General features: G+C 37.2%; 3 protein-coding genes and 1 non-coding gene across 4 annotated transcripts; 1 reads left to right on the top strand and 3 right to left on the bottom strand.

The window, feature by feature from the left end:
- Positions 1 to 13: 13 nt before the first annotated feature.
- Positions 14 to 4,236, bottom strand: LOC110746909 (5'-3' exonuclease family protein). The gene is made up of 12 exons (XM_088253238.1): positions 3,882 to 4,236; positions 3,720 to 3,756; positions 3,451 to 3,625; positions 3,271 to 3,349; positions 2,752 to 2,796; positions 2,459 to 2,608; positions 2,213 to 2,327; positions 1,776 to 1,876; positions 1,536 to 1,633; positions 1,343 to 1,435; positions 1,014 to 1,247; positions 14 to 903 (listed from the first exon to the last, which is right to left on the bottom strand). The coding sequence occupies exons 1-12, from the start codon at positions 3,957 to 3,959 to the stop codon at positions 372 to 374; spliced, it is 1,737 nt and encodes a 578-aa protein (XP_088109364.1). The 5' UTR covers positions 3,960 to 4,236; the 3' UTR covers positions 14 to 371.
- Positions 17 to 177, bottom strand: LOC148294655 (U1 spliceosomal RNA). The gene has a single exon (XR_015836207.1). It is a non-coding gene; the product is annotated as a U1 spliceosomal RNA (small nuclear RNA).
- A 573-nt stretch (positions 4,237 to 4,809) lies between the features above and the next one.
- LOC110746731 (alpha dioxygenase) lies at positions 4,810 to 8,463 on the bottom strand. Its single transcript, XM_021946971.2, has 10 exons — positions 8,023 to 8,463; positions 7,668 to 7,928; positions 7,384 to 7,533; positions 7,160 to 7,293; positions 6,816 to 7,029; positions 6,566 to 6,711; positions 6,125 to 6,355; positions 5,687 to 5,889; positions 5,332 to 5,575; positions 4,810 to 5,247 (listed from the first exon to the last, which is right to left on the bottom strand). The coding sequence occupies exons 1-10, from the start codon at positions 8,116 to 8,118 to the stop codon at positions 5,022 to 5,024; spliced, it is 1,905 nt and encodes a 634-aa protein (XP_021802663.2). The 5' UTR covers positions 8,119 to 8,463; the 3' UTR covers positions 4,810 to 5,021.
- Positions 8,464 to 10,317: 1,854 nt separating this feature from the next.
- On the top strand, positions 10,318 to 16,456 carry MYB4R1 (myb domain protein 4r1). The gene is made up of 9 exons (XM_021947264.2): positions 10,318 to 10,786; positions 10,933 to 11,369; positions 11,717 to 11,916; positions 12,199 to 12,369; positions 13,210 to 13,524; positions 14,059 to 14,217; positions 14,295 to 14,444; positions 14,529 to 14,723; positions 14,939 to 16,456. The coding sequence occupies exons 1-9, from the start codon at positions 10,372 to 10,374 to the stop codon at positions 16,002 to 16,004; spliced, it is 3,108 nt and encodes a 1,035-aa protein (XP_021802956.2). The 5' UTR covers positions 10,318 to 10,371; the 3' UTR covers positions 16,005 to 16,456.
- The last annotated feature ends 21 nt before the right edge of the window (positions 16,457 to 16,477 follow it).

Here is a 16,477-nt window from a genome sequence, read left to right as displayed (position 1 = left end):
TTGGACTAGAGAATTGAAAGGGGCCGCGCGAACGCAGGCCCCCACTAACACAAATTATGACGTTGGCTCTCCCACTTGGGGAGACCATAGGAGAGCACCCCTCCAAAGTGCAATGGAGGTCACCAACCTAGGCTATGGGCCTTCTTGATCGCCCATTGACCCCGTCCAGGTAAGTGAGAAATCAGGTTGCTTTCCTTGGCTTTTATATCTTCTACTTCCTGCTTCCCTTGCGTGTTTCTTCGATGTGGGATTTAAAAAAACATCCAAAGACAGCAGCGCTCATGATTTACGAGCCTTTCAAATATAACAACAGCTCAACGAAAGTAGCCAAAAGTGTCCAAAAATAAAACAAGAGAATAGAAATAAAGTAATCATACACGAGAAAAGAAATTCAAGATACTACTATTTTTATTCCCTGAACTCTTGAAGCTGCTTCTCTTCAACTTCTCATTTTTCACCATCCTTTTTCCCTTGGGAAGCTTAGAGTTTACACTGTCCTGGGACTCTGGAGTTACACACAATATGTCTGAAGACTCTATCTCTGTCACCACTGAAACCTCTTCGCCAATGCTTTCTACATGCTCTAAGATAATATCATTTTTCCTTTTTCTGGAAGGAACATTGTTGACAACTTTAGGTTTGATGTTATTGGGAGAGATATTCGAGGTGTCCGAAATTTCCACCTCAGCTGCATTTGAAACTTGTTTAGTTTTGCTCCCAATTTGATCTGAGTGAACATCATCTTTCCGTTTCTTGAAAGGATTGTTGTGGCGAACCTTCAACGGGATGGTGTTGGGTGCTATTGTGGTCTCCACTGTTTCATTATTTGTCAATGGCACAATTAGCTTTGCAAGTGCTGCAGATTCATTCAAATACTTTTTTTCATTTGAAACAGGATTCTGCCTTTCTGTAGAACAAAAGTTTGGAATTTGAGTCAAAAACAGCAGATTTCATTGTGTTAAACAACCTATAAGAAAGCGCAGGTGTGTTAAGTGGGGAAGAATTAAAGAAACTTGCCTGTAGGCCCTGTACTATCTTTCCCTTGGCTTTTATGGGAGGGAAAGCTTACAAAACAGCTATCTTCTGCAGATACCACAGCGGTCTCAGGTCCCTGAATTTGACCAATATTTTGGCTCTTAATAGGTTCTTGATGATGTCTAGAAGCTGGGAAATGATCAAAGGCCTTCATATTTATGGGGTCCAAGTTTCCTTCAGCAATTGCAGTAGCTACTGATGGAGGCATTTCTCTAGTACAATTTGTAATTGGTCAAGGAAAATAAATGCAGATATGGCAAGAACTATTTAACATCGAAATAAAAAGGGATTAGGAACAAAAAGATACGGTCCAAGGAAATTGAGTTCTCCATCTAGAGACTGCACAAGCTTTTCTGGAATGGCTTTCATGTGTTTGACCTTTTTCTTTTCGGCATCAAATCTACATGGAAGTATAAAAAGACCAGCAGGAGTCACTACTGTAAACAAATAGAAAACGCCAGTATATTTATTACTCAGTGTGCTACTTTCATATTACTCACATTTGAGCATGCTGAAAAACTGCAACTGCTTCTTTGAAACATTTGGGGTAATCTTCAGGCATTTGATTGCCCTTCTGCGATTTCAAAACTGATAGAGCCTGCAAGAAATGAAGCATGAGGCATCATAAACAGTTTTAAAATAATAGGAAAATAAATTATAAACATAAGATAATGAGAAAACATGTACGTATACATTCAATAATTATGTTGACATTTTAAGAAGCTGTACTGCACACTTACACGATCTAAGTTACGATACTTAGAAACCAAGGCATAAGCTTTTGCAATCCCAATTCCATGAACAGATGGAAGGAAATCACAGCCGGCCAAAACACACATACCTGCAAGAATGCCAGATTATAAGATGGTTCATGCTGTGGAAATGCTTATTAGAGCCATTGAGATATGTTCTATCCTCTCATGACAATAGAAACATGTTTTCAAGACTGAAAGCAAGCCTAAAAGAAAATTTTGGTTGGAAAAAAGGGATGGCCCTGTATCAAGGGAACAATACTTAATATCAGTGTGAGGTGCAGAAGTTGCTTATACAAAAGTCATTTATGTTGTGCATATTTTGTTACTGTTTCAGATGATGGTTTATGGATGACGCAGCTACATAGATGTTTTCATTTAAAACATACGCATATAAAAGAGCTTCAGTGTCAGATTGAACTAACCTGTGAATAATTCCTGATCAAAATTTTGGAAGGAAGGTGTACGGCCCACTGGATTAAAAACATTCTCCAGCACCATCTCTTCACCGTTACCATATTGGTCCATCTTAAAGACAACCTGTTTGCAACCAATGCAAATCAAAACAAACAAAACAGCAGCAAGTTCAATGATACATGATCAAAATGAAGTCATCAGGAGAGGATTTGACCTCTATCTCCATCATATCAAAATTTCATGGAGATTCTTACAGCTTGGCAACCATATGCCACTAGATCACTATCCTCTGTAATCACTGCAGCAATTCCACCCTTCTCTGCTTCGAGATTGGACAGGAATGCTAGCTGTGCATCAGCCTCATATGGAGCCACTACAAATTCAATATTCTCTGATCTCAGAATCTGAAAGGTCAATAGTGCACAAAATTACTCAGGACTCAGGGTTGGGTTTGAATCCAAGAATAAAAAAAAGAAATGAAAAGGCCCTGGTATCATAATTGAATTAGAACTTTGCAGGAAAACAGAATATGCATCAAGCAAAGTACCTGTATTAGTTGATGTGCCATAGATGGAGTTACACTCACTGCCCTCTACAAGTGAAGAAACAAACACAGTAGATAATTCAGATATATATACAACATTTAAGAACAAGAAAAACTGATGTCGAAGATGAATTAGTACTCAACATAATGCGGAGAAATTATGATCTCGTAATAGAACCCCAATTGAACTTTGAACACTTTCTATGCCTACCATGTTTTCTGAACCTCCCATAGAATCTTGAGTTAATAGTTTGGAGGAATGATAAATCACGTTAGCTAGTCACGATAATTGTAAGTTTCAAAACTAAGAATGAGTAACAGGAGACAAAGTAATACATAACTCCTAGTGATGTCTTGAGCTCAAAGTTTATGCAGCTCACTATATCCAAGATTCTAAATAACACAAACCCAATTCATTTTTGAAAATGAACTGGCCAGAAGAAGAGCACAAACAACAGTAAATGATTTAGGATATAGGATCTAGATATGCAACACACTTGGTGAACAAAATTAAATAAATACCTGGAAGAGCTCAGTGGCAGCTCTAATATCCCCTTCCTTAAATTTTGCCATTGCCAAATCATGATTAGTCTTTCTTCTCCTGAATCAGTAACAAGTTTGTGCATTAATAACACGAACACGGTTTAAAAAGAAAAATAATAATAAGATGGAGAAAAACAAACGGGTATTGTGGAAACGTGCCTGTGGCGCTCTTCTGCAGTGGCAGCCTTACATGGTACATTGCCACCATCAAAGACGACTACTGGGGTTATCTTATGGTGACGAAGCAGATTTATTCGGTGCATAAAATAATCTATGTATTTCAATTTCCTTTCGCTATTTGAATTCATACAAAGCTCCAAACTACATGAATATGCTGCAGAAAAAAATAATAACATTAATAAATAGATAAACCAATGAAATCTCATCACCCAACTGACCCAAAAAGGAAATTGAAGCAGCATGTTTACCTCCTTTGTGAAGCCATGAATAGGCGTCGATACCCACCTGCAAATAAATTTACAAAACACTCACATTTCAGTTTGAGAAATAAAATGGAATGATTATAAGAGAGACCCAATTCAAAATCACACTGAGAAAATCGAAAACTAAAACATGGGATTGCTACTTACGCGCTTGCCGGCATATTTCTTGATATGAATGGGTGCAATATAAGGTTTCATGAATCTGAGAAGATCTTTGATACCCATTTGGTTGTTGCTCCTTCACCTCTGGGTTTAGGGTTTTTCCTTTTTCTATTTTTAGGTTTTCTGGGTCCTCTGATTTTTTTATAAAAATTATAAATTTTTGCTTTGTAAGAAATGAAGAAACGAAGAGCTTAATGTTAAGAGAAAACGGCGGGAAGAGGAGCAAATGGCGAAGTGAGGAGGCAACGACACAAAATTGCAAATTTGATACTGAGAGCTAAACCCAACAGGTCTGTTGGTAAATGCTTCACACAAACCAATGAGAGATGCCCACGTTGGCATGAGGATCAAGAAAAGTTTCTTGAAGTTGAAGTGGCGGAATAGGAATGGTTTGGTGATTTTGAACGGCTTTCGGCTATTCTTCTTTACCGCTAAATTTGGTTGAAAACTCCCGCGCTTTCTTTTGAAAAAATGTTTCGTGTATGAGTTATGCTGAAGCCCAACAATGGAACGACACAAAAGCCCAATAATATCCAGGACCCCAAACCTCCGTACTGGGTCACGTATGGGCTACACAACAACACACCAAAAGTTTTGACCAATAACAGAAGCCCAAATTTACTTTGTTCTTTAAAGATTTTGATCCCATTTTTTTATTTTTCATTTATTTTAATAAAAGCGATAATTTAAACTACGCTAAATTAATATAATCAAAGGGGAGGGAGATTCAAATTTGGGTACAAGGGGACATGCTCAATGCCTAGCCAACTTGCCTAACCATCGTCTGCCCGAATCCACTTTAATGTTTGAAGTTGTATTTTTTTAATAAATTTACTTTTATAATTGATTCAAGTTTCAGACGCAATTCAAATTGACAAGAGTTTCAACAGTTGGGAACATGTGATTAGATAGATTCATCAAAACACACAAGTTGTATAAGATAGACAACAAACTATCTGAGACTTGTATTATTTATTGAGGATATAATCGCCACATGCTTCCTATCCTTCCTATATATACAGATTGGTTTGAGCTCCCATATATTACACAAAACTATCTTGCTTCTTATATATAGCGAAATTGCACTATATATCACAAGATTTCCAAACTCCAGGAACCTTATAATTATGGAGCTGGTCTCAAATATAAGGGTATATAGCTATCTGGGTTTGGCTCCCAATCCCATACTGAAAAAGCACTTGAACATTTCATCCATCTTCTTGTCATATCAGGGAAATGCCTATCAATCACATCCTTCAAAATCTCTGTCTTGTTAACCCATTCAAGGCCTTTCTCTGTGTATGTTTTGGAGTTGAAATTGGTTGTGAAGAAACGATCAGCTTCTAGCCTCCTAAAAGTACATCACCAAATATTCAGACAGAAAAACAAAAGAAATGCAGGCATTTTCTTTAATTTGTGAGCATGTATTATATACCTTGATGCAATAAGTACAAAGATGAAGAAAGCTGTCTCACTAATGGCAAAGCCCTTTATCTTCTTCTCTGCATGTAGACCCACTTGCAAATCAAGCTTCTCAACATCATCTCCATACACCTCCTTCAGAGCCTCAACAACTTCTTTATCATCTGTCAAATCTTCCCACTTGTTAATAGGAATCATCAGCAAGTTCCTTCTGAACTCGTTGTACCGGGCAACTCCTCTCTCTCTGTCTCTATAAACTAATAACCATTCATGATTCAAGAGTTATGAGACAAATATTCAAACCTCTTAATAAACCGTGTTCTAAAATTAAGGCAAAAGGAGAATTGAAAGCAATAAATATAGTTTACTTTCTAATGCAGCCATATCAACTGGATCGGCTCTATCTTCTCCATTAACATCATGTGCAATGAGGTTCCTCATCCATGACGGATAATTCCATAATGTGATAGCTCCACATGCCTGGTGACCCATCGATACGAGCATCTGCTCCATTCCAATTGTCGACAGTCTTCGTTCTCCCTCCTTACCCGCCATATCTCTCATAAGCACCCTGTAACATATCAGTAGCCAGTCATGCATATGCTTTCAATGTGGCCTCGCAACATATAATGAGTACTCTATAAAGCAGAACCAAGGAACAATGTAATAATAGGACATATCAATATCTAAATGCTTATTTTGGTCTTTGAACAGAAACACAAAAGAAAAAGACTTTGAAAAGTTTCACCCTCATGCTGACTCATGGAAATACAGAGTGAATTAAGTTGGGAAAGAGAGATATATACTCTTCTAGTATTGGAGGACATTTGTCTTCTGAAGCTGTAGTAGACTCAATGTCCCTAAGGATGAGTTTATCTGGTAGCAGGGCATGCATTCTGTACACACTTACAAACTCTTCGGTCAGCGAATAGGGAACTCCATGATCTCTCGGCTTCTTCAGGCCAACCAATCCACTAAGTATTGGTCCTAAAATATGTCCATGTAAATCTTTAAATCTCTTCCCTAAAAATCCATACCTGCAACGGAAACAATCAATCAAAATCTGATTTTCAATGAATGCTGGGCTGGAAAGAAATAAACGGAAAAATTTGACTGCACATCATCCATGTTGTAACTTAAGCTCTTTCAACAAGAGAAGGCAAGGCAGCCTACTTTAACATTGTTTATTCCAAATATGATTCATTAGATTGGTTAGATTATATATCTTAATCAATTTCATTAACTACCAGTTGATCCTCATCCCTGCCAGAAGAGTATCAGTCTTTAAGAGCTCTACAGTCCAATCAATTGTGTGGATTTTAGCAATGACAGCTGAAGTCACCAGTCTTGCATGCCTGTACAGCTTCTCATCATCCAAATCATGGTAATGTACCTAAACAATTTTACAGCACATATGATTTACATTGATCAAATCCAGCAATGTGCAAAAAGAAATAGAATGATGAAAAGAGAAGAATTAAAGTAAGATGAACTTACTTTTAGCATATTACATACAGCATTATGTTCTTTGGCAAATAATGCTTGCAGGAGGGAGAAGCCAGCCCAGCAATTTCGAACGTCACCGGAGATAGGAATACCATTCTCATCATGCTCTAGAAGGCCATCTCCTGAGATCTTCAACTTTCCATCTTTAAATGTCCTTACTCTTTTCATGCCTTCCATGTTATTCCCATAAATTACACTCCCATCCCTGTTCACCACAGAAATCAAATGGTTTGCAACTTTAATTATCTGCACTATCCTGCTCTTCTTTTGAACACATAACAAATGTTGGACTTAATTAGAGTCATAAAACCAAAAACAAACAGATCAATACTTACCACCAGGGAGTCCTTGCATTCAAGCAATCCGATTCTGAAGAAGTTGAAGCCGTGGGAACTTTCTTGGTTTTATAAAACTTGAATGATTTCAGAGGGCACTCTGTTGCAATTTCTTCAGGAGCTTTAATTTCCACCTGTACTTCCACAACCAACCATAAAATTAGAAAATTCTCTAGCAATAAATTAATCAATCAATAAAAAAATTGTTCACATATATAATATACCTGCTCAGTGTCCTCCAAATGATCAACCCAATCATGAATCATGAATTGTATCCATGAACAGGCTATCATGTTGAACTGCTTCCCATTGTCTACGAATTTCTTCCTGGCCAAAAGCTTGGAGGCTACAATTGCAGGGTGAGGCTCCAGCAACTGCGCAAAATTAGGACAATTATTTTACCACTTAAAATAGAAAAAAGGGACAGAAGGCCAAACTAACAGAAGAAGCCTGCATTAATTCAAAATCTGAAGAGAAGAGAGTAGATGTAGTGAAGAGTTAGCCTTACCCCATAGGGTGAGGTTGAGGGAGGCATGTTGCGACCGAAACAGGTTCCTTGGCTCCCGACCAGATGATCATGAGGGTGATTGCATGTCCCATCAGCCGTTCGATAGGACAGTCTTTCGGTATCGTATTTCTGACCGTTGATTCTCCCTGCATGCAAAAGATTGTAACGCTGGTGCAAGTGCCTTCTGATACCCAAGTAAGCAAGTCCCATGAAAACTGGTAGTCTGTGCCATATTCCCAGCTTGTCCACAAAATGAATAACCTGATACAAATATATTCGTCATTAATTCATTCATATCTATCACATGTACATATCTATTGAACAGGGAGAGAGAGGGAGAGACAGAATAGATTACATAGAACAACAAGGTGTCAAGGAGAGTCATTTTGGCTACAATAGGCTGGAGTTGGGGATGAACGAAGGTAGAAGAAGAAGAGAGAAAGAAGGCCATATTTGCTGTTTCTATATGGAAATGGAATTAATAATATGATTCTTATTAATTCTTTCTTCTTCTTTTCTTTCTCTGAAAAAAAACAAAAAGATGCAGAGATCGAGTACTATTATTACTATACGGTGAAAGAGATGTATCAACGAATTTAAAAAGACATGGGTTCTTGATTGCTGCATGCGCCAACCAACCAGTTACAGCTTACAGCTTATGATCCATCCCCTGTCTTGTCAATGTTCAGAAACTACTCTTCTTGTCACTACCTGTATCTTTATATGGAAATGAAAATGAGAAAAGTTGAGAAGTTGAAGCTCTCTCTCTCTCTGATCACCTATTAGTCTACGCCATATCAGAAAGAAATGAAAATAAAATGATTTAAGTTTATAGAATTTCTTGCTCAACTTATTTTTGAGATTAGATCATGTGTTACGACTCGTTTATCTAGTATCATGCTATTCATGCCTTATTTTCCCACCCATATATATATGATGATATGTATAGTTGTGCCGTATTTATTGATCTCATCCGCTTGCATAATAATAAATCGGGGCATTCCGAGATCGCATCTCATCATCGTGCCTGTAAACTATGTAATTCAATAAATTCCACATGATCTTCTTGGCAATAATAAAATTCAATTCTACATAATCGAAGTCAAATGTACAAAATAAATAAATAATCAAAAAAATAAATATGCCCCTCGTAACGTGTGTAACGTTTCATAAATGCTCATACCTAACTGTATATGTATGTTTGGTGCATTGCACACAACTTTGGTCATCTCTCTGTGTCATTGGGGAATAAATATAAGGGATATTTGTAGAAATGTCACATGAACTTATACATCAGTTTCAATTTGTCACATTAAATAAAAATTTAAGCAAAATGTCACCTTAAGTTTTCGAAATTCATGATTTGTCACCTGATTTTAACATCATCTAATTTTCCATCCATTTTGAAGGGTATTTTAGTCTTTCCAAGCAAGAGGGTTTACATAGCTTTATATTTAAATTATATAAAAAAGAGGGTTTACGTATTGAAAGGACTAAAATACCCTTAAAAATGGATGATGTTAAAGTCAGGTGACAAATCATGGATTTTGAAAACTTAAGGTGACATTTTGCTTAAATTTTTCTTTAAAGTGACAAATTGAAATTGATGTATAAATTCATGTGACATTGCTACAAAAATCCCTTTAAATATAAAGAAAATCAGTTTCAGTTGAACTTGAGCATCAGCTTACAATCTTATTATGTGTGTATATTGTTGACTGTGCCAAATCTCATAACTGTTTGACATCACTACATCACCACATTATGCGCCCTAATCTATCTATATATAAAGTAAAAAGTAGAGAATGGTAAAACATTTAAAATACCAAAAAATGCGTTAATGCAAACATTAAGAATTAAAATTATTAATTAAATGAGGATAATATGGTAAATTTACACTTTTTTATATTTAAAAAAATTAAAATTAAAAGAAAAATAAGATAATGGATCCTATTTTTATAGAACACAACTACCCATTATTTTTTAAAATTCTAAAATAAATGTAAATATTTTTTTTAAAAACCTCTCGTATACACGGAAGCGCATGCAGAGAAGATAGTAATAAGTAATAGGAGTGGCAAAATACATTTTATTTTTTTATTTTATGAAAGGGAAAATGTGTTCATCTTCCCGACTGACTAGCTAGTGTGTTTGTTCTTTCCGAAATTTGAATCCCCCTTACCGTAAATTATAATAATTTCAAATATCCCTACATTAGAATAATTTAAACTTTATTTTCAATTGTCACAACTAAATTTAATTTAAAGCGAAACAGTTGGTTGGTAGTATATATCTGCTTCCGCGCGGTTTGATGTTATATTCATGTCCCAATCCCATTAATTTTTAATTGGGTTCTATTATTGTATTACCCTCATATAATAAATGGTTATATTTCTTAATTATTTTTATTAACATAAAAAATGATTTTTTTTTTTGGATAATAGAAAAGTTTTTATCATTGGTTTGGTTTGGGCAGACGCAGAATCCAAGATGAGGTTCGATTGCATCCTATAAACACAAGGCCCCAAATTAACAAAAAAATAAACAGAAACCCAGAAGCCCATATTTAAACCCAAGCATTTGTTGGGCCACAAACTTCAACTTGGAAAGCGGTCGCGTCTTTATAAAACCCACAATTTAACTCGCAAAATAATCATTCGTTAGTCGTTATTACGCGGAACGCCCCCGCCTCTCAGACTCGCAAATGTCTCCTCTCACCGAAAGAGAAGAGGACCAGTTTTCCGGCAGCGATAGAGAAGAAGAAGAAGAAGAAGATGACGACGACGACGATTTCGACGAGGACATGGAAGCCATAAGGCGTGCCTGTATGCTCACCGGCACGAACCCCGACGACCTCAACCCGAACAACAACAACAACCACGGCGGCGACGACCCCCGCCACTCCTCCGGTTCAGAGGCCGAATCCGACTCCGACGAAGTCGACGATGACATTGAGTTGCTCCGGAAAATAAGGAGTCGATTCTCAAATTTTTCCGATTTTTGCGAGCCTCTGTCTCTGAAGCCTTTGAGTTCATTGCCGCCTGCTGTCTCCGACGACGAAGAGGACGATTACCAAACGCTTCTTTCCGTTCAGAAACGTTTCGCAGCCTACCAAAACGGTACTTGAAATTCAATGTATACACATTTGTTTTGTTGTCTTTGTGTGCATCAATTTTGCTGTTGTCATATTTTTGCAAGTTTTCATCTGCTCGTCGTCCACAATTTTATTGCACCTCGGAAAACTTGATTGTTTTTGGATTTTCAGATACTTGCAAACCAGTGAAGGAAACTTGCAATGAAATTGCTCATGAAAGTTCTCAGGGTACTGAAGATGCATGTATGGCCATCCATCCACTGAGTGACAATGCTGAGGGACAGCCTTCCGCTTCGGTTGAGTTGCAACGATCTGATTCTCGCAGGCCATCTACGTTGCCAGCCAAATACTCAACCTTCCCAAAGTCTGCTCAGGTGTTTATGGATGCCATTAAGAAGAATAGGTCGAGTCAGAAGTTTCTCCGGAGTAAGTTGGTCCAAATTGAAGCAAAAATTGAGGAGAACAGAAAACTGAAGGAACGTGTCAAAATCCTTAAAGACTTTCAAGTTTCTTGCAAAAAACGAACAGGGGAGGCATTGTCCCAAAAGAAGGATCCTCGTGTCCAGTTAATTTTGGTGAACAGGCCAAGGAAGTTTAGGGATTTAAAGGTTAGTTGCTTATTTGTTTACTAGCTTTCCCAAGCAGTTATTAAGTTGTTTTTTTTTCTTTTTTGGTATATATGAACTAGTTATCTACTTTAGATTGAGGGGTAGCTGGTAGGTAAGTATTCTAAAGCTGCACAGAATTCCTTCGTGATGAACAGAGGGAAAGGAAATACCTGCATTGGCTAGATTACTAGCTTTTCTCTATAGGATTTACTTCTTTTAGCTGACTTTTATAGGATTGGATGGGCATTTGCAATAGTGTTCTGATTGGTTTCTGCAAAACTTTTGCCTTGTACTATTGATATTTTTGGGCTTCCTTCTAATGCCGAGGACACCTATTGTTTCTGCAGGCACATGACAAAAAGATCTCAGCTATGTTTTATGGCCCAGAAGAGAATTCACATGTTGCTAACTACAGAATGACATTGATGAAATTTCTGCATTCATTAGATCGAAAAAAATGGTCAAAGGCAGAAAAGAAAGCCCTTGAAAAGGGAATAAGACAACAATTTCAAGAAATGGTGCTTCAGTTTTCTGTACATGAATCGAGGTTTGTTCTGTCTTATTTCATTGTTTTTTATGGCATATTTCATTAATTTTTTAAGTGCTCTGTCAAACTTATGTGATTGATTATGGTTTATAGGAGAGTGGAAATGTAGAATACTTTTGTTTGACTTGCTCGTTCTTGGCTGAATAAGAATGGAGATTTCTTTTTTTTCTTTTGGGAAAAGAAAACATGACTATCTTGACTGCATTGTTGTATTTTGTATTTAATGAAACTTCACATTGTTTCTTAAACATGCCTTCCCTAACTACATATAATCCTTGACAGTTGTTCTGAGAGACCTTATGGATACTCTAATCATATCGATGACATTTTGGCTTCAATCAAAGATCTTGAAATTACCCCAGAAAAAATTAGAGAATTCCTCCCTAAGGTTAACTGGGAGCAGTTGGCTTCCATGTATATCGTTGGTCGTTCTAGTGGAGAATGTGAAGCAAGGTATGAGCTTTTGTAATGGTACATTTTTTTTTTTATGCCATTAAACTTTCTAATTAATCTATTCACCTCATTTTTCTAAGTCATGCAAGAGAATGTAAAATTAGTTTATTTGTGTCATCATGTTGACATACATAAATACATAAATAGATAATATGTTTCTGAATCTCTTGTATGTTTCAAAGTTCAGATCAATATCGACACCTTATTGGCCAACACTTCTTTTTCTGTTTTTTATTTTTAAGAATAGTTATGATTTCAAATTTTTTTTTCAACCTTGGGAAGAGACCTTATGTCTAGGGGCTGGGCTGAGTATATGATTTGTCACACTTATAAACGTTGTGTTTACAATTTTACAAAAATTAGTCGGTAATCTATACTGAATCAAAATAATAATGTTCGTTTGATGAACGACTAAGATTGAGTGAGCAACTGAGTTCAAGGGGTTTGTCACTCCTGTGTGGTTCATTTTCATTTTGTTTCACGTCTCAACCTGTGCGGTTCTTGACTAGCGTTTTTGTCTGTATTGATTTTCCTGAAGCATTCATATACTTCAATGAAGCGAGTTTTGGCAGACGTCTATGGGGTCACCATCACAGACACATTTACCATTGTTGGATTTGATAAAAAATGCAAGGTCAGCATAGGTCATAAAAGGTGGGACCCATACATGACATGTGCTTTACTCAAAACAGTGGTGTTGATCGCGTCTGTGATGATTGCCATCACAGATGTCTGTGACGCTATCAGTAACTTGTATTTATCTGACCACAATAACGATTATCACATGGTCATCTTTTCTTTAGTTTCTTTTAGCTTGATTTATCTGATTAATCCTTGCAGGTGGTTGAACTGGGAGGATCCTTTAATCAATCACAAATCATGGACTGCGAAGGAGGACAAGAATCTTCTGCATCTTGTCCAGGAGAAGGGGATCGATAATTGGTTTAATATTGCAGTATTGTTGGGGACAAACAGGACTCCATTTCAGTGCTTGGCACGCTATCAGAGGAGCCTAAATGCTTCCATACTGAAACGGGAGTGGACCAAAGATGAGGATGCAGGACTTCGCTCAGCTGTAGAAGCTTTGGGTGAAGGTGATTGGCAGTCTGTAGCTTCTGCTTTGGAAGGACGAACTGGTTCCCAATGCTCTAATAGGTTAGTTTTCTATGAACGTTTCTTATTCAAATTTTGAAGCTGTCTATTGCTGACTCGGGAAGTTCATTACATATTATTCTTTTGATATTGAAGAAAGAGCATGGTAATTCCCGTTGAGGAGATATGCAAGTTGAGTTACTTTCTGAATAGACATTGAATATTCTGTAATATAGATGGCTAAATGTTTTGGGGTTAGGTTGAAGTTTTATTGTTGCACCACCAAGGATCATATACTTCACTTGATAGTTCATGCTCTATTCTTTTTTCTGACACAAGTTTTCTGAGATGGAAAAGTTTATGTTTGGTAGATTTAAAAAAATTACTTTCTAGAACATTATTTTCTATTTTATATTTTGCTTATGGCTTCAACTCAACACAAACACTGGAAAAGTCTTCTTGTCTTTCCTCCTGGAAAATCTTATAAAATTAATCCATTCTTTGCATTCATAGTTTCCCTCTATTATAATCTGGTTTTATTCTGGCAGCATTTTCTGAGCCTCATTAATGGTAATTATAATTTTTCGTACTGTACAGATGGAAGAAATCTCTTCATCCAACCAGGAAAAGAGAAGGTAGGTGGACTCCAGAGGAAGACAAACGTATGAAAGTGGCTCAAATGCTCTTTGGCCCCAAAAATTGGAATAAAACAGCTCAATTTGTGCCTGGTCGAACTCAGGCACAGTGTAGAGATAGGTACAGCATCACATTCTGAAGTTAAGCGTAGAAGCTACCAATTTAAGAAAATTGTTAATTTTCAATTTATGTTGCAGATATGTCAACTCTTTAGAACCTTCTTTGAAGTGGGGTGAATGGACTGAAGAAGAGGACTCAAGATTGAGAGAAGCCATTGCAGAATATGGATATTGCTGGTCCAAAGTTGCTGCATGTGTGCCTAGACGTACTGATAATATGTGCTGGAGGTATGAGGTCCTGATTATGTCAAATTGTTTTATTCATTTATTTTGTTGCCTGCACTTATTTTTTCTGACTTTCATTTTGAGCAGGAGATGGAAGGTGTTATTTCCAGATGAAGTGTCCTTGCTCAAAGAAGAGAAAAGAATAAGAAAGGCGGCTCTTATGTGCAACTTTGTTGATCGGGAGACAGAACGTCCAGCCCTTGGCCCTAATGATTTTCGTCCGCCAATTGTTACTTCAACCAAAACCTTAACTTATTCTAGGAAGCAGAAAGGAAAATTAAGGTATAATGTTCAAATACCCAGAAAATTATGTTTACCCAGTAAATTTTTACAATTTTCCCCTACCTGTTTTATGTTGAAGCAAACACAACATATTTCCACGAGTTTCCTTAGAATTTTATGTTTCTTGTATTAACAAGTGGAGAATGCATACAATATTGCCCCATTTCACTCCTGCTTTATTCATGCTTACCATATATACCTTTTGTGCAATGCAGCAAAGTTTCGAAGAAGATTAGATCCAGGAGGCAAAGAAACAATAGTCAAAGTTGTTCCAAGGTATCTGAGATAGATAGTTTTGATAAGGTTGAGACATCTGATGGACATGATGCCTCAAATACGAAGAATAAAGTTCGTAAACAGCGACGCATAAGGCACAAAGGTACTGAACCAACAGGAGAGTGTCAGGTTGTTGTAACTCTTCCTTGTGAGCAGGATACACACAAAGAACCTAGGGAAATGTCTTGTTCAGATCAAATTGTAGGAACATCAGATGGAGATGATACTACACTTGCTTGCTTTCTACGCAATAAATCAAAGAAGAGAAAGCTTGGGCCTGTCCCCTCAATCAATGGAAAAAAGAAGAGAAAGCTTGTAGCTTCTGCTTCTGCTGTTCAGGAGTGCCCTGCAAACAGTATACAGAAGGGATCTGAAGTGCATCCTGAAATGGATAAAGTTTGCGATGGAAATCAAATAGTCTCTTTCCGGAAAGATGATGAGTTTATGGTCCATTGTGATGATAGAATTTCAGAAAGAATGCCATCTTGCAGTGTGCAGTCTAGTCATTTGAATGGTAACATCATGGCTAGTGACAATGAGCCTGATGGACTAAAGTTAGTCAGTGGGCGGAAGGCTGGCTTACAAGAACCTGTGAGGAAAGTGGTGGGCATTGATCCAGAAAGTGATGGTGATACTGATGGTGTTGTTCTTGCTTCCTTGAGGAAAAAGAAATTGAAGAAGAGGCACCCTCAAACTGCCAAAAGCAGTCCTCACGCTTGCCTTCCCTCAGGTGTAACAACAAGATCAGAGCCGCTTCCAAAAACATTAGATCAGTCTAATGATCGAAGCCAAGTGGCCTTTTTGGCTGTTGGTAATGAGCCTGGTGCAATAGATATAGGAAAACAACATGGGGTTGATCATTGTGAAACTGCGAGGGAAATAGTGAACATTGGCGCAGAAGGTGATCATGAGGCTGGTGATACAACACTCGCTTGCTTTCTGCGAAATAAATCAAAGAACAGGCAGCGTCAGTCTCGAAGAGGTGATAACCAGAAGCCAAGGTAATATTTGAAGTTTTCATCTATGCACATGAAAAAGGGGCCTTGATAGTAGCCATATAAAAGGTAGTACAACGGTAGTATATGGAAGTCAAAAAACTGGTTGCGCAATGTTTGGGACCATTTTATTGCAGGCAGGCAAATCATTGAAAAGGATTTCTAATCATCAGCTAAGTCAGGTAAAGTGTACTATAGCATATACGGAGGATTTGGAACTGGGATTCTTGTGACTTGTGTTAGTGATGCTACTATGGCATTTGTGTTAACCTCAATTGCTCTTTCGTCACATTAGCCAAAAATTAAAAAAAAATGGAGCTTTTGTAGGATTCTTCTTATCTGAGAAGTCTTGTAAGATGTACGTATAATTTTCTTCGGTTGCCTTGAGCGACTAAGTTTGATGAGTTACAGCTGTATAGCGACTATTCATTGAAAATATAAATTTTCTTACAATTTGAAGAATGGTGCCATATTTGATGTTAG

Source organism: Prunus avium, chromosome 5, assembly GCF_965620075.1.
Source record: "Prunus avium chromosome 5, drPruAviu1.hap1.1, whole genome shotgun sequence".
NCBI lineage: Eukaryota > Viridiplantae > Streptophyta > Magnoliopsida > Rosales > Rosaceae > Prunus > Prunus avium.
This window is presented reverse-complemented; position numbering and strand designations above follow the sequence as displayed.